Raw genomic sequence first — 18,630 nt, forward strand, 5'->3', positions numbered from 1 at the left:
CTGGGGATTCGAACCCGCCACCTTAGGTGTACGTGGCTGGCGCCTTAGCCAGTTGAGCTATAGGCGCCGAGCCATGGTTTTTTAATTTTATAGGTAAAGGTGTTTGCTAAGTGTATTAGTAATTCTCTGTAATCTATACATTTCCATTAGAATCTTGACTTAGATTGTAATTATTCAGGAGACAAAAGATAATAGAGAAATACCTCTCTCCTGTCATATAAAGAGGTTGTTTGTACAATTGAGGGCTTTTCAGTTCCAACTTTGCCCTGTACAATCAGCCTTATTGTAGAACCTAAGTTAACTGATGGAACATCTGATTATATCCATTGATTCATAAGATCTAATGACCACCTTTTATTTGCATGATGCACAGTAGAGATTTATTTTGCAATCATGTGATGGTTCTATTTTATCTTTTTAAATTATTCTCCAGAAGCCAAGTATCTGGAGCAAACAGAATGCAGGAGTCTCAGTTCGAGCTGAGAAGGATGCTGAAGAAAAGATCGAGGAACAGAAGACTTTAGACAAAGCACGGTAAAGTTAAGCTCTACGAACATAGTTACCTTTGAGGCTACTCAGGCAAAGAAATGAAAGTTCAGATTTTGTTCTTTTTGATTTACAGATTTGATTTTTAAAATCCTACTAACCAAATACTCCATAAGTACTCTTAAATAATGTAATTTGCAGATCTATATGTACTCGTATAAAAAGATAAGACAGTCTTATTTTAAAAAATGCAGCAAAGTCTTGCTTTGAGCCCGGGTTGGACACTAAGATTATCAACAAATTTTTAAGAAGTGTCCCCATGTGTGATTCTGGGCTAGGCGGTATGCCATTAGCATTTAGAAACTCTAAATTTTAACTCCCAACTTTTTATTTTGAAATACTTCAAGGGTGCAATGAACATTTGCATACTCATAAATTTATAAATTAACAATTTGCCACATTTACTTTTCTTTTCTTTTCTTTCTTTTTTTTTTTTTTTTGAGACGGAGTCTCACTATGTCACCCTCGGTAGAGTGCTGGGGTGTCATAGCTCACAGCAACCTCAAACTCTTGGGCTTAAGCGATTCTCTTTCCTCAGCCTCCCAGTAGCTGGGACTACAGGCACCTGCCACAATGCTTGGCTATTTTTTTGTTATTGTTGTCATTGTTGTTTTAGCAGGCCCTGTCTGGGTTTGAACCCACCAGCCCAGGTGCGTGTGGCCCGCGCCCTAATCACTGAGCTACAGGTGCTGAGCCCACATTTACTTTCTCTCCATTATTCCCTCTCTTGTGCACACAGTCAAACACATACACGTGTGTGTAGAGAGATGTTAATTGTCATGATACTTTACATCTAAATATTTCAGCATATATCTTCTAAGAACAAGGGTGTTTCCATACCTAATGCTGCTATCATACCCAAGAAATTTAACATTGATAAAATAATATTATCTATTATAGTTCGTATTCAGATTTCACCAGCTATCTTGGTGCAATTATGTCTTTTATAATTTTTTTAAAAATGTAATCCAGGATTCAAGGGTTATACATTGCATTTAGTTTTCAGATGTCTTTAGTCTCCTTTAAGTATGGAACAGTTCCCTTGCCTTTGTGTTGTGTTAAGCCATTGACATTTTTGATGAGTCCAGGCCAGTTCTTTCTGCAGTGTCCCACAACTAATTAGAGTCATGTTAAATGTTCTTGGTAAACAATTCATTTAGGTGATTGAATCCCATCAGGAGACTCATAATGTCAGTTTGAATCTTTGGTGATAATAATTTGATTACTTGATTGAAGTAGGCCTGCTAGTTTCTCCATTGTAAAGTGCCCTTTCACATATAAAGTTAGTAGTAATCTGAAGTGGGAAATTGGAGACCATATGAATATCCGGTTTACCAACATGTTTCCACACAGTGGTTTGTTATGGTTGATGAGCCTTGCTAGTTATCAGTTACTACACTGATGGTTTCAAAATGAATTTTCTGTTTCTGTCATTCTGTCTTTATTTTTCCATTTTGTTGATTAGCTGGCATTCTTCTGTAAAGAAAAGACAGCATCTCCCTCAATTCAGAGATTTCTGAGTTATGCCTGTCATGACTGCTGCACATGCTTTTGGATCTATTACATAATAAAAACTCTGTAGTTGGAAACAGTGGTTGCTAAGATTGCTCAGCTCTCTTGGATCTGAAAATAAAATGTGGACTTGTTTTTCTTAGCATTTGAACCGTTCACACTTTACTTAAAGATACAGTTTTTGATTTGGTCAAAAGGAGTCAAAATCTTTTATTATTTTACTCTATAAATCAGAGCTTTTTCTGGCACTTTGCTATACTTTTTCTGTGTAGTGACATGTAGGTAGTGCTTTAATTCTACTGTGCATGGTCTGTAGGACGTTTGCCGCTCTCCAGAGCTTAGGACAGGCAAGCACAGTCCTAGGCTTCTGTCTTGAGCCAGACCTTGGGCAAGTTACTTACTCATTGAGACTTTATCTGTGAAGTGAGGTGGTTAGTACTTAGTTCATAAAGTCCTTGAGGGCATTAAAGGAGATACGTAGTGTCTGGAAGATAGCAGATTGCAGGTAAGTGTCCGCTATTCTTGCCCTCTGAATTATTTCTTTCTTAACTCTACTGAAGAAATTGTTAAGCTCATAATAACATCCTCATCTACTAAACCCAGAGTCCATTTCTCTAGCATGTTCCTTAATATTGATTATTCATTTTTAGACTATTACTCCACCTGCAAACTGTTATTATACTGCACCAAGCTTCTTATCCTTTCCCATGTGTGCTCTCGTCCCTGCCTGCCTGTCTTTATTTTGTACCACTCTCTCCTTTGCTCCGTACCCTTTGCCACATGTGTCTCTTCTTGTAAAGGTCAGGCTCATTCCCATTTAATCTTTCTTCTGCCCCAGTGGCTCCCCTGGCCCCACATCCTCTTTGGTTGGCTGCTGCTTGCTACACAAACTGTAACTTCTTGCTGCCAGACCCATCAAAAGGGTTTCCTCTAACCACCTAATCTAAATTAGGTTTAGTTTTTTTTTTTTTACTTTTACTCTGAAATACAGAGGGTCCTGTGCACTCACTCTAACCTGACACCTATTTTGTGTTCTGTTTTGCTTTTTAAGTTTTTTTTCATGTTTTCATTAAGACAAGGAGACTCTGTGATGACACAGCTAGTTACATTAAGAGCACTCCAAAATAGAGCAACTTACCCTACTAGAAGCCCAGTTCAACTAAGCTGGTCCACTGAACACTCCATTAATGCATGACAAGGGGCCTCTCTCAGCCACCTTTGCCTCTGTTTCCTTTACAGCTTTTCTCACTGTCTGAAATTCTCTCTTTTGTTTATTTATTTATTGCCATTTCCTGCTCTGGAATAGAAATTCCATGAGAGCTGGGGCTTTGTCTTGTTCCTCTGAGTCCTTAGCAGCTAAAACAGTGCTTGGCACAAAGGAAGCATGCAGTAAGTACTTGTTGAATGGATGTGTATAATCTTTCTGTCACTGAGGATGGTGACAGTGAAGATGACTGACGGCATGCTTAATTAATTTTTTAATTTTAATTCATCTTTATGACAAATCTAGAAGGCAAATCTGAGTTTTATTCCATCTATATGTATGGGAACCAAGGCACAGAAAGGTTAAATAACTTGTTTAGAGCATACAGCCATGTGACTCAAGGACTTGATGTCATTAGAAAAGAAATTGTTCATTATAATTAAGTGTGATCATTCTTAAGAGAAAGCTTAGAAGACTACTTTGGGGCTTCTGTCTACTATCATTAAGTTTTTTATTTTTATTTTTTTTGCAGTTTTTGGCCAGGGCTGGGTTTGTACCCTCCACTCCGGGCGTATGGGGCCAGCTCCCTATTCCTTGAGCCACAGGCACCACCCATCATTAAGTATTTTTAGATTGAAGAATTGCTAGCCCTCTTACCCAGTCTGTGCCCTCTAAACAATAAATGCCACCAGAATTACTGTGAACATAGAATCTGCTTTGTTGGACCTAACAAAGATTGATGTTTGTTATTTATTAGCTGTGTGTCATGAATTCATCCTCTATGTACAATAGAGGACATTATCATATTATTTATAAGAAGTTGGTCCCTAGATTCCTTAGAGAAGCCTAATAAGCCGTAGATGACCAGGGTCCCTTGTCTAAAAACAATAATGTAAAAAATTTTGCATTAATAGACGGGCACCTGTAGTCCCAGCTACTTGGGAGGCTGAGGCAAGAGAATTGCTTAAGCCCAAGAGTTTGAGGTTGCTGTGAGCTGTGACGCCATGGCACTCTACCCAGGGTGACAGAGAGTGAGACTCTATCTCAAAAAAAAAAAAATGTTTTTTTCATTGAATCTGGTGATATTTTTGGAAGCTTGCAAACAGAAAATGTTTTTGTGTAGACTCATCTCTCTTTTTTGGCATGTCAACGTGAATTGCATTTGGCAGTTAAATTAGTAGAATTTTAACTCAGTTTATTCATTTATTCATTCATCAAATATTGACAACCTGCTATGTATCAGATGTTGTTTTAGGAACTGGGACCCAGTAATGAATAAAAGAACATGGACCATGCTCTCATGAAGCTTCTGTTTTTGTTAGCAGAGCAGATGTGATGGGTATGAGGGCTCTGTAGGGTGGTGTGGTCAATGTTAGTTGTGGCCACTTTCACCTTGTCAGGGTGGGCTTTGTGGGTAGGTGGCATCTGTCAGCCTGAGGAGCTGGGACAGTGGGACAATTATAAGACCATTTCTCATACTTATGTTTTCTTTTTTCCTAGAGAAAAATTGGAAGAAAAAGCCAAATTATATGAAAAAATGACTAACGGAGACTTTATTGGTAAGTACACGGTATATATTTATACTTTAATTTCTGTAATTCATGGAGCCCTTTGATATTACATTATTTGTTGAAATAGAGAAAAAATTTAAAAATCAAATCAAAATTTTACTTTCTGTGGTTACACCAAGACAAGAAAACCAGTAATTTATTAATCATACAGTGGGTGCGAGGAGGGGACATAAAGGCAGTAGAAGCAGGTGCTGTGTGTCTGTCCTTCAGGTGGTGCCATCAGGTGAGGAGAATGGCACAGGACCAAGCAAAGTTAGGAAACCAGGTCTAAGCAGGCTGTACTTACAATAGGTACAGTTATGTTAAAAAACAGCTGAGTGGAATTATGGCTGTGTCAGGGTGCTGGGATTATGTTTTTCTATTTTTTTATGTGACGTGTTTATAATTGCTTTAAAAATAATAATGATGATAAATCTCCTTGTCCTCTAGAAAAACCCAATCTACAATTCAACAACAGTAGAAAAAATTTTATGGGGCAGTGCACATTTCATTGCTAAAAGTTGGGGAAAGTGGAAATGTGGTCAGGGAAGTCTCTTGGGGAGAACTGGAGAAAGGGATGCTCTAAGGAGAGAATGATAAGTGTAGACCAGCCGAAGGGCCAGACCTAACATAGTTGGGGCCCAAGGAGAGCAGGAGAGAGACAGGGCTATCCTTGGTCACCTGTTGCCTCTTCTGAGACAGCAGGGAGCCTGGCAGAGGACGGTCAGACACTTGACAAAACTGGGCACTGTGGGAGAGGGGTGGCTGTCCATCAAGGGCAAGTCTTTCTTCTTTTGACTCAAACTTTACTTTTACTGTTAAGATACAAGTCAGGTCCAAAGGAATGTATATGTGGAGATTTGATTTCATCAAAGCCAGCAGGCCTACCTCCTGTTAGGTATGATGGACCTTCATGTTTGAGCAAGTTAAGTTTTGGAACCCCAGTTTTTCCTATTCTAAAGTGGGGATAGTGCCATCACCCAGTTATGGGGGCACCTAATATCTGGTCTATATAGGTTAATCTCTGTCCTCATAGAAAAAGACTTAAGCACCTTTCTCTTAAATTCAGTATAGGGAAACTTCACATGAACCGTATCTGTGACTATATGGGCTACCCTGGGTTGAAATAAATTCAAGTTATGGATTGTTGCTTCACTTTCAGTGTGTGTTTTAGCTCCTCAAGTAAATCATAAGCCCCAAGGACAGACAGTATCTTACACATTTCTATGCCCTGTAGAGTTTGGATCTGTGCTTTGTCTGGAAGTGTTGTTCATTGTCTTGAAAGGAACTCTCTTGACTTCTTTTATTTATATTATGGCCTTTAACTCAGTTACTATACCACAACAGAATAATGGGTTAAGTGATCCAGCCAGCCCCCATGATTAGAAAGCTATATTACATCTAGAGCAAAAAAGGTCAACTGTCCTGATGTGGCCCCATGAGAAATGCAGTTCTCCTTCTGTATGGTGTGATTAGCCAGATGAGTCGCTTAAAATCAAACTGTTGAATAATCTTAAAGTGACATTCTGAGATGGTATTGTTCACTCAAATGGTGTATTGATGAGGCAGCAGAAAATTTCAGGCTTTTTAAAGATTTTTGTGTGTGGTATGTGTCAGTTCCTGGGGCGGCTCTGTATCTCTGCACGTTCAGGGGTGGAGGCTTTGACTAGCCCTGTCGGGCCGTGGAGCCATCAGGAGATTGCTTCTTGTCAATTCCATGGTGGCATTCCTCTTTGATGTCTGAAAATTGATTTTTATGTCGTAGATGAAGAAGTAGAGGATATGTACCTTGTGGATTTCACACAGAAGATCATAGACAAGCGCAAAGAAATGGAGGCGTTCGGTGCCAGTAGAGATTCTCAAAAGGCAGGAGAAAGGGACGATGATGAAGAAAATCTTCCTGAGGAAGATATACCTCCTCCCCAGGACCCCAGCGAAGAATGGTCGGTAACACGGTGGATTAGATCTCGTAATATCCTCAAGCTTGTGTTGACTCTCTGAGAGTGGTTCTGTTTGGTAGTTGTCAAACTGTTTCTCTTTATTCTTCCTAGGTTTTCTTTTGAGAATTCTCTTTAAGTTAATTTGGATTAGGTGATAGCAGATGTAAAAACAGTGACTCCAATGAAGAAATAATTATGATAAAAATAGCAACTGAGCTCTTGCTGTGTGCCAGACCCAGGAGGCTTGGTAACATGGTATTCTTATTTGAGCCAAAGCTGTTCCTTTGTTCCCTGTGCTGCTACCTTACCTTTGTTTGACCTTCCTATGTTGGGTTCCCTGCTGTCTGGGAGGAGGCAGCCAGTGACCCATGTCATCATCTAGGAAGTAGTGATCACTGTTTCCAGCAAAAAGAAGCTGGGAGAGTCTGCGCAGCACACCTTACTCTGGCTGTGATGCTTTCTGGCCGTGTGGTATGGACATTGTGGGCCTTGGACAGCTCTTCGAGCTCCACCTTTTACTGTTTTATTTTATCTTATTTTATTTTTAATTTCTTTTTTTGAGACAGAATCTCACTCTGTGCCCCAGGCTACAATGTCATAGCATCAGACAAGCACACAGCAACCTAAATCTCCTGGGCTCAAGCAATCCTTCTACCTCAGCCTCCCAAGTAGCTGGGACTACAGGCGCCCATCACAATGCCCAGCTAACTATTTCTGTTTTTAGCAGGCACAGGAGTCTTGTTCTTGCTCAGGCTGGTCTTGAATTCCTGAGCTCAGACAATCCACCCACCTTGGCCTCCCAAGAGTGCTATAATTACAGATGTGAGCCACCCTGCCCAGCCCACCTTTTACTATTATATGACCTTTATCAAGTTCCTAACTCTCTGAGGTTCAGTTTCCTCACTGGCAGAGTAGAGATTACAATGCCTCATTCCTGTGATTGTTAGCCTTAAACATCCTTTAAGCTGCTGTCTGTGGAGTATAAATAGGTATTTCATTATTTTATTATTGAAATTTTTCCGAATTTTACCTATATATAGGTAGAGCCAAACTAGTCTTTTTTTTTCCTTTTTCTTTTATTAAATCATAACTATGTACATTAATCTATTTATGGGGTACAATGTGCTGATTTGATATACAATGTGGAATGTTTACATTGAACTGATTAACATAACCATCACCTCGCTTACTTATTTGTTGTGGTAAGACGTTTGTACTCTGTTCTTAATAGTTTTGAAATGTACCATTGCATTATGCACATTAGGTAAGGTCCCTCCTCCTGACCGTCTCTCTTCCCTCCCTTCTTCTCTCCTCTCCCTCCTCTTCCCTCCTTCTTTCTAGACTATAGTTATGTTTTACCATTCATATGAATGTGTAGGTGATTATGTATTGATTTCATAGGAATATTGAGTACATTGGATACTTTATTTTTCCATTCTTGAGATACTTTACTAAGAAGAATATGTTCCAGCTCTATCCAGGTAAACATAAAAGATGTAAAGTCTCCATCCTTTTTTATGGCTTCATAGTATTCCATGGTATACATTATATCACAATTTGTTAATTTGTTCATAAGTCTATGGGTACTTGGGCTGCTTCCCTGACTTGGCAATTATGAATTGGGCTGCAATAAATATTCTGGTGCAATGTCTTTGTTTTAAAGTGATTTTTGATCATCTGGGTATATATCTTGTAGAGGGATTGCAGGATCAAACGGCATGTCTACTTTTAGTTCCTTGAGTATTCTCCAAACTTCTTTCCAAAAAGGCCATATTGCATTCCCACCAGCAATGCAAAAGTGCCAACATCCACGCCACATCTGTAGTTTGGGGATTTTGTTATTTGAGCTAATCTTACTGGAGTTAGATGATATCTCAAAGTGGTTTTGATTTGCATTTCTCTGATAATTAAAGATGATGAGCATTTTTTCATGTGTTTGTAGGCCATGTCCCTGTCGTCTTCAGAGAAGTTTCTGTTTAAGGCTCTTGCCTACATAGAAATGGGATTATTTGTTCTTTTCTTATTGACTAGTTTTAGTGGATTCTAGTTATCAGACCTTTGTCAGAAGCATAACCTACAAAAAACTTCTCCCATTCTGAAGGCTGTCTATCTGCTTTACCTACTGTGCTCTTGGCTGTGCAGAAGCTTTTTAGTTTGATCAGATCCCAATAATATATTTTTGGTGTTGCTTCAGTTGCTAAGGTGGGCTCAGGGGTCCTCCTCATAAAATATTCTCCAGGCCAGTTTCTTCAAGCGTTTTCCCTGTATTCTCTTCTAGTATATTTATAGTTTCATGTCTTAAGTTTAAATCTTTTATCCAGTGAGAATCAATTTTTGTGAGTGACCAAAGGTGAGGGTCTAGTTTCAGTCTTCTACAGGTCACCTGCCAGTTCACCCAGCACCATTTGTTAAGTAGGGAGTCTTTCCCCCCCTGAATATTTTTGATAGGCTTATCAAAGATCAAATGACAGTAAGTGGCTGGGTTCATCTCTTGGTTTTCTATTCTGTTCCATAAATCTACTTGTATTTTTATGCCAGTACCAAGCTGTTTTGATAACTGTAGATTAATAGTGGTAATGTAATATCTACTGATTTGTTTTTATTTCTGAGTAATGTATTTGCTATTTGAGGTTTTTTCTGATTCCATATAAATTGAAGTACTATTTTTTCAAGCTCTTTAAAGTATGACTGTCATGCTTTGATAAGGATTGCATTAAATCTGTAGATTGCTTTGGATAGTATGGACATTTTAACAATGTTCATTATTCCCAGCCATGAGCATGGTATGTTTTTCCATTTGTTAACATCTTCAGCTATTTCTTCTCTCAGAGTTTCATAATCTCTTTATAGAGATCTTTCCTGTCCTTTTGTTACATCAGTGTATCAGTAAGTAAAGAGGTCAGAACATAAATTCTATTATGATGATTTTCTCTTATCTAAGACATTATTATTTAGAAACTTGTTTGGCAGTGCTCAGAATTGCTTATAGATGTACTAATGCTCTGATAATTTCTTAGGAATGTCCCTACTTACCCACCCTCTTGCCCGTGGGACTCAAATATCTTTGTTATGGGGATATCTGTTGGGAACTGCCAGGGACTGTTGGCAGCATATGTTGACCTTACTCAGACCTTGGCCCCTGATCATTGACAAGCCAAAAATGGCAGTCCCAGCTACTGAGAGTGGCAGAGAACCTGCCTCCTACTACCATTGTGGGTGTCCACGTTGGTCCAGAAATAACATTGTCATTGGGATAAAGCAGATGTCTTCTTACTTGCCTTGTAAAAACTTCTATCTAAATAGGTACCAGTTGGGGTAGGTATCTGGCTGCAAGCTGTAAGGAACCAAAGACGGAGAACCTTCAGTCTCTTCCTTTGGTGCATTTCTTCACAGTTTCTAATCTGAGTGATTGCTTCCTCATCCGAACTCAGGCAGCGCTTAATCACACTCTGCTTTGGGGTCTTACCTTTTTTACTTACTGATGACACATACTAGCATTCATTACCAGAAAGATTTGAAGCAAACTTTTGGTAGTCTTTCCATCCTGCCTAGTGTTGTCAGTAGCATGTCATGTGCCTTACCTTCCCCCACAGCCCTTTGAGCATGGCGACTGTTAGTCTCCTTGGGTTACTCTCAGGACCTCGAGTAAGACTTAGTTTGCCTCGGGGTTGCTCAGTGAGTGGTGACTGATTAGATAGAGCAGTTGCTGGCTACTGTCTTGCTACTTGTATTTTAATAAGATCTATATGTTTAGGAGGCTTTCTCCAGGAACAGAATAGTCTGTGATTGCATTTCATTGCAGAAATATTATCTCCTTTGAAAGGTCTGATGTCTTTTTAAAAATTTTTGCTTATTAATGCCTGTATGATTACAAGCAATTTGCCCGAGATTTGAAGAGTTTGGAGGGCAATTGAAGGTGGCACATGCCACCATATGGCGGAGGAAGACACATTGCAAGCAGTTTTGACACATTTTTGTTTTTAAATTAAGCTCCAGAATTGTAACTACTTGTAAAATCCTTTGGGTAGTTAAATTCCAGGTGGTAGACAATCTTTCCACAAAAATACTGTAAATAATTACACAGACCATCTGGCTAAATGGTTTTCTTCCCCCATTCATTAAAAATAAGAAGAAACAACTGCTTTCTGCAATTGGAGGTTTTATTTTTTGTGATAATCAGCTTTAGAAGTGAAGTAACAGAGTCCCAAGTACTCAGTTTTTAAATCACAACTAACAATTGAAATCAGCACTGCATGAGAGGAAAGAAATTGCTAACAAAAGCGAAACTGTGTATATGTTGAATTTGACCTTGAATTGGTCTACCTTGGTCTACCAGCTCGTACTTACCGGCCCCTTCCTGTGTGTTTAGCACCCTGCTAACGGCTGTGGGCAGTTCCCTGCTCATAATTTAAAAAATAAAAAATTCTGTTTCATCCTAATGCAAAAGAAATATTTTTGTGAAAATACGTTCATATTTTCTGTTGTAGAAAGTCAGAATATTTCTTGTTGCCTTACTGTCTGTCTGCTCCATGTCTGCTCTAGTTTGGGCAAAGATGAGGAAAGTGGTATGTTGTTTAGCTTCCTCCTAATTAAAACAAGTCTAAGAATACTGTGAATTTCTTGCATTAAAAGTTTCTAACTCACTGGGAATAATTATTCTAATTATTAGAAATAGGGAAAGAATTAAAAGTCAGACTTGAGAAGACTGTAAGGAAATGAGCAAGTTGAGAACCTAGGGTTATGTGGAATTGTCTAAACTAGATTTGACTTAAGTTCCTAGATGTCAGTGTATGGGTGATGTGTCTTTGAAATCTCAGACATAAATGATAAATTATTTTCTACAGTTTCTAAAATAAGATTTCATAAAGGGTATGATTAGCTTATTGTGTGTCAGCTTTTAACTTTAAAAAAGCTGTTCTCATCAGTGGTAGTGGTCTCTCAGGTTGGGGGTTATTTTTGACAGTGAGGCCTTACTCCTTCCATATGCACCAACTGCCTGACCCAGGGACTCGCATGTCATGTACAGATCCTTCCTCACACTGTTCCACTTTCTTTTCAGGGTGGATTATGTAGACTCTTTAGGAAGATCCCGGCGCTGTATGAGAAAGGATTTGCCAGATCTGCTGGAGATGGACAAAAATCTTCAGGGGAGACTGTAAGTGTGTGATATGCAAAGTTTTATCCAGGTCTGAAATGCAGCACCGGAACTGTTTTGTGGGAGAACCTGTTTTATAATTAATCACTTTGTTTCTCCAGTAAGAAGAACTTCTTGTAATGTCTAAGAGTATTTATTGAAGCACTTTATAGCTGTTTGGATGCACACACATTAGTAATCCACACCCTGAGAACAACCTGGATGGCTGACCATCTGTATTGTGCATCTCCTAAAAGGGACCAGTAGGCTGTGTCTATTGACTTGGAAGGATGTTTAATTACAGAGTAACAATCAAACCCACAAACCAGCCTTTGGGGAGTAAGGGGTTTGAGGATAGACACAGTTGATTAGTGCATAAACCTACGGGGCCAGGAAGGTAGATAGTTCAAGCGGCTAGGATGCCAGCCACATGCACCTCTCCTCTATTCAGCTTGGGACCAGGATGGGAAGGAAAGTTGTTTGTCTTGAGTGCCAAGGCAAGATTCCCTCCTGCTAATGGAACAAGGCTGCTGCGTGATTGGGAAGGTGAAAACAGTTTTATCAGTTTTCTGGTAGTACTGTGGATCAAGTGGTATTACTCGTCTGTGATCCAGCTGACTGAACTTAGGCAGTGATATCTCATAGTCCTTATCTGAAGACAGGTTTTGCTCTATTTTCCTTCTAGTTTCGTTAGTCCTGCTAATGAACAAACCTTATTATCTGAAGATATGAGAAAAGAGCTTCAGCGCCAGCAATGGGAAGAAGAAGAAAGGGAGGCTCTGAAGAGGCCAGTGGGGCCTGTACATTATGAAGATATTCGGGAAAATGGTATAATTATTTCCTTGGAACTTTTAAAATCATTTTTTAAAATCTTGAGCTAATGGCAAACATAAAGGAAAGTATTCATAAAGCAACAGCTCTTAGAAATGAAAGGTCGTGCTTTGAGTTCACTTTATAGCTTTAAAAATATTCATATTGGTAATATCTTCCTATCAGAGCGTCTGTTAATTTAAGAGTTTGTTCTTCAGCTCGGCGCCTGTAGCTCAAACGGCTACAGTGCCAGCCACGTGCACTGGAGCTGGTGGGTTCGAATCCAGCCCAGGCCTGCCAAACGACAATGACAACTACAACCAAAAAGTAGCGAGGCATTGTGGCAGGCCCCTGGAGGCCCCAGCTACTTGAGATGCTCAGGCAAGAGAATCGCTTAAGTCCAAGAGTTAGAGGTTGCTGTGAGCTATGACACCACGGCACTCTACCCAGGGCAACAGCTTGAGACTTTGTCTCAAAAAAAAAAAAAAAAAAGAGTTTGTTTCCTCAAGAGAAGTGGAGACAGCCCGTGACTGAAAATTAGTGAATCTTTGTTACGCTTATCATCAAATCAGATGAAAACTAGTTTTAATTTTTTTTGTTCTTGCTTAGCTGCTTTCTTTACTTTTTTAAAACTTGTGCCAAATATCACTATTTCCTTTTACTTTGATGGGAAACTTGGCTTTGGTGTAATTTACTGAGCAGGGAAATCTAATCTCTTTGATAATTTTGACTTATTTCAGAGGCCCGACAACTTGGTGTTGGATATTTTGCCTTTGCCCGAGACAAAGAGTTGAGAAACAAGCAAATGAAAACTTTAGAGATGCTGCGTGAACAGGTACACATTAAATTCAGAGTTGATGATGTTAAGAAGGATCTGAGGCCAGGCATGGTTCCTCAGGCCTATAATCCTAGCACTCTGGGAGGCAGAGGCAGGTGGATTGTTTGAGCTCAGAAGTTCAGGACCAACCTGAGCAAGAGCAAGACCCCATCTGTACTAAAAATAGAAAAACTAGCCACGTGCACTGGCAGGTGCCTGCTGTCTCAGCTACTCGAGATCTGAGGCTGGAAGATCACTTGAGTCCAAGAGTTTGAGATTGCTGTGAGGTCTGGTGATGCCACAGATCTCTACTTAGGGTGACAGAATGATACTCTGTCTCAAAAAATAAGAATTTGAGCATTTGGTTTCTTATTGGATCATATTTCAAAAATCTAAATTATTTGTTAAAATTAGTATTCAAAATCTCCTTGTAAGTCGCATAAAGGTACTACATAATTACAGTACTATTTAGGTGTTTCAAGCTTTAGAACTATTCACAAGTAACTTTGATGTTTTAAATCTGGTTTCAAGTGTGGTACTATTGGGGCAGCCTGGTCTGGAAAATAGAGAGTTATTTAAGGGATTAAATAAAGAATAAAACACAGTTGCTTGTTTTCTTGAATGTCAAAGGTTTCAAGATACTCTGTGAACTCTTACTAAACTTCATAAGACATCAGATTGATCATAATACAGCTGGGTCTTCATTTTGAGGGTCTTCAGGATAGCTTCTTAGTGTTGCCTGAAAGTCAGTTAGTCTGTTTTTATTTCATCCTTTTGAATGGAAATATCATGAATTTGGCTTCAAGCACATAATCTTCTAATTTTCTGTTCAGACAACAGATCAGAGAACAAAACGAGAAAACATAAAAGAAAAGCGAAAGGCTATCTTAGAAGCAAGACTTGCCAAACTTCGACAGAAAAAGATGAAGAAGTCACAGGAAGATGGAACAGAAGAAGGAAACAGAGGTATATCATGGTCATATTTCTGAGCTTCAAAAGGGACAATTTTAGTTCCACTGATGTCTTACTAATCAGGCTAGCAATGTGGAAATTAACCATTTAGTTTTATCTCTAAGCAAACAGTGTGTCTTTGAGGTACTGTCAGGAGCAGTTTTTATAACCAAAGTGATGCAGAATGACATCCAGTATTTTTAGGCTGTAGACAAGGATATTAAAAAAACAGTACATTGAGTTGCTTCTTACAACAGCACGGTTAAAATGGAGACTTAGAGAAAAGGCATATTAAGTTTAGTTGTGTACACATATGTTTTAGACTTAATTTTTTTTCTATGGCTATAATTTTTATTGCTTATTATATATTCTTTTTTTTATAAAAGGAAATATATTCACAAAGCCAGGTAGTAAAATAATTCAGATGTATGAGTACATGTAGCTTATCAAAGAACTGTCTCAGGAAGTTGTTCATTTGGAACTTGGAGCACATTCTCTCTTGGAGACACTGTTAAATGCTGTGGTCAGACTATATTACTGTCTGAGTGGATGGCAGTATAGGCTAAACTACCGTAACAAAGAGACCCCTTTATAGAATGGCTCGAGGAAGATAGAAGCCTGTTTATTTAACACTTCAGAGGTGGTTGGGTGAGTGGGCGTCCAGGGCAGGTTGGTAGCTCTGCCCTACCTGGTCATGCCGTCCCAGGCTTCTTCCTGTCCTGCTGTTTCAGCTGCCCTCACCAGCACAGTCAGAACTTGTTCCCTAGCACCTGTTTATGATGTAGCCCCAGCACCTATTTATGATGTAGCCCAGGGGAAGAGAGAAAGAAAGGGGAAGGGGAAGCAGCTTCCTTTTTAGAGATGTGAGTTGCAAGTTGCATATCACCTATTTACATCTGGTGGGCCAGTACTTGGTCCCATGGGCCACACTTAGCTGCAGGGGAAGCTGGGAAATGGCCTCTCCAGTGGGGTGGCTGTGTGCCCAACTGAAACTTGGGGTGTTCTCTTATCAAAAGGAAAAAGGGGAGTGTGGGTGTTAAGGGACATAGAGAGCCTCCCTAGTTCTTGAAAAAGCCTATGCTGAGTTATGGGCCATGTTCTAACCTCTGAATAAAATTCAAATTTGCTTTGAAAAGAAACCAGAAACATTTAGGAATTTGAAAACCATCTGTTTCGTTTCAGATAGATGGCTATCCCTATAACTTGTTAAGTTGTGCATATTACTTCTCTGTTTTTGTTCTATCTCCTGAGCATCTGTCTTTTCCCTAAGATGTAAAGTATCACCACAGTGTTTTTTAAAACTTCATTTTCTTTTGAGTTTTTAAAATATGGCCAAAATTGAACAGCTTGCACCAGATTCCAGCTCTTCATCACCCTGCTCCTCTTTCGTCTTCTGAGATTGTTCCTTCAATTGAGTAATATGAGGATTTCTGATCCTTTTATTATTGATTTAGGGAAATAGGGACTTTGAAATCCATCCTGCCTGGGTTCTTGAATTTTGGCTCTTGTCATTCTCTGTGTGGCATTTCTGAGCTTAATTTTCCTTGTGTATAAAGTGGGGATAATGTGGGAATATTGAATTTAATTCTTGTTACAAGAATTAAATGATTTGTAGTATACAAAATACTTAAATAACCCACTGCCTACGACATGATAAGTGCTCTGTAAATACTGGTTATTATAATACTTTTATTTTCAGGATTAGCATGTTCTGTATTTTTTTAATAGCATTAATCTTTATTATAATGATGTCTTATTTCCTTGCACAAAATAGATGGAGATATTATTGGGCCTTTGCCACCGGAACCAGAGGCTGTGCCAACTCCACATGCTGCTTCCCAGAGTAGCAAAGTAGAAGTCATTGTCCAGGAAAGGAAGGACACAAAGCCTGGAGTGCCTCATGTCCGGGAGTGGGACCGAGGCAAAGGTAAGGGAGGTGGGCCCTGAAGTATAAGATCTCTCCAGAGAATGGAAAAATGCTTTTGTTTTTGTTTTTAGAAGCACTTGGGGGAAGTTTGAAATTTGTGCTGCCCTCATGGCTTTACCATTTTGGAATGCCATTTCTCAGTACCTACTTTTAAAGTGTGAAGGTTTGATGTTCTAATGTAGTCTGTGTTTTTAGTAGTCTCTTTTATGTTCTATTGAGCAGTATATTAGCCTGGATTCACATATGGTTCTGTTGGGATATCCAGATTTTTCTGCATACTTTCTCTGTAATTTCACAATGGTGCCTCTCTTTGGAAGACCATGGCTTATGTCTCTTTGAAAAAGATTGTTTCAGTAGAACATTAGCTTGTGCTATTTGCTCTAAGATCCAAAGCTGAAGTAGAGAAATGTAAGAGCCACTGTTAGAAACAGAGATGATCTCGAACTCGTGAGCTCAGGCAATCCACCCACCTCGGCCTCCCAGAGTGCTAGGAGGTGTGAGCCACTGTGCCTGGCCCCAAATAGAGATGAAATATCAAAGGCTTTATGTCTTCCCAAACTCAATAAAGGACAAAATTTGTGTTTAGGTGTAAAGTACCTATAATGTCATGTCAAGCAATAATTTGAGTGTTTCATTTTTGTCCTGTTTCCCTCTCAAATGTAATTTTAGTCCCTTTTTGGCAATGTTGTCCAGAGCCTACCAGCCTTCTCCACAGAGGCTTCCTTGAAATCTTCCCCCTCTGAAAGTCATCACTTCCTTTTTTTTAGCCTGGTTTCCTATACTCTTTGTAGGTACTACTTATACCTTGTAATATAGTTTTGTTGTTATCCTTATCCTCTAGAGAATCTGCAGTAGTTTTTTAAGAAACAACAATTGAAAATAGTAACAATAAATTCAACTGATTCATTAATCAGTCCTAAAAGTTCTCTTTCTTATTTTCACTAGAATTTTCCTTTGGATACTGGTCGAAGAGGCAATCAGATCTCCGTGCTGAAAGAGATCCTGAGTTTGCCCCACCATCTGATTACTTCGTGGGTCAAAAGAGAGCTGGTTCTTTTGGCAGCCAGGTGTGGAGCAGGCCTGGACCAATGCAGAGTGACCCAGGGCAATGCTCTGGGGAAAGCCACGGCCCCACATCATCAACTTCTACCCCCGACAACCCACCACAAGCCCCCACAGTCACTTTTGAAACTCTGGATGATATGATATCCTATTATAAACAAGTGACATGAGTTTAAAAAGCATCCTGATTTGACTTTGTACTGATGATTGGTGCCTTCCTCTCCCAGAGGGGAAGAAATCACTTTAGGGAGTGAGTGGTACCTTTGCCCTTCTGTCTTTTCTCTAAGTGGCACAGACCTCCAATTGGATCATCAGCAAGGAAGAAAGTGAACGTACTACGGGAACTCTTCGACCACTTGGCTATTTTTTTTTCCCCTAATTGATTTAGAGACATATTCATCTGGATTTATGGAGGGCTATGAGAGAGTAGAAATATTCATTCTGTAAAATTCAACACTGAGATGCTTGTAGCCATATCCGTTCCCTTGACTTACTCAGACATAAGGATTTTTCAAATTTTGTAAATACCAGCACATGGGTGTCTTTATTCCAAGGATTTAGCTTCTAGATCAGCCTGATGGAATAAAGATCAGGAGGAATTTCCACCTATCAAACAGTGGCAAATGAGGGTACACTGTATGAGAGGCAAAGTGATCAGTATCCAGGAGGACCCTGAAGCTTAATATAATCACATTTGAAACTGTAAGGAAGACCAAGGAGGAGCACTTTATAATCCAGAAAAGGGGAAATTGAAGTTGTTTGCTGACTTCTATTGCCGTACCATCCTGTTATGCATATTCCCACATACAGCAAGCATTCAGTGTGTTGAATGACTGGGTTGAAGGTGGAGGCTGCTAGGCCTGGTCAGGGATCGATGCTCCTTAGCCATAATGGTTAGAGCTTTTCAGCTTGTTCTGCTTCCCCAATTGCTCCCACTGTAGGCCTTCCCCACTCTTGGGTACCTGATTTGGATCAGACTAAGGCCTACATAGAGCAGAGCAGGTAGGTCCCTACGTCCTTACGTAGGGGAGGTTTAGGTGGGCAGGGCTCCTAGAAGATGGCACTGTGCCCAGGCACTAATTCTGTTGTACCTCGGAGGGTTCCTTTACAACTGCAGATGACTAATTGGGAGCTGGTCACCAAGCCTGCTGGGTTCCCACAGCTGTTCTCAGGCCAG

At 39.6% G+C, this 18,630-nt stretch overlaps 1 protein-coding gene across 1 annotated transcript; it reads left to right on the top strand.

The window, feature by feature from the left end:
• The first annotated feature begins 431 nt into the window (after positions 1–431).
• Positions 432–17,635, top strand: CCDC174 (coiled-coil domain containing 174). The gene is made up of 9 exons (XM_012809222.1): positions 432–534; positions 4,763–4,821; positions 6,578–6,755; positions 11,812–11,907; positions 12,572–12,714; positions 13,437–13,531; positions 14,347–14,479; positions 16,239–16,391; positions 17,337–17,635. Exons 2-9 carry the CDS (start codon positions 4,800–4,802, stop codon positions 17,621–17,623), a joined length of 1,107 nt encoding a protein of 368 aa, XP_012664676.1. The 5' UTR covers positions 432–534; positions 4,763–4,799; the 3' UTR covers positions 17,624–17,635.
• Positions 17,636–18,630: the final 995 nt, after the last annotated feature.

The sequence above is a fragment of the Otolemur garnettii genome, unplaced genomic scaffold, assembly GCF_000181295.1.
Source record: "Otolemur garnettii isolate 467f Iridium unplaced genomic scaffold, OtoGar3 scaffold00101, whole genome shotgun sequence".
Classification (NCBI taxonomy): Eukaryota; Metazoa; Chordata; class Mammalia; order Primates; family Galagidae; genus Otolemur; species Otolemur garnettii.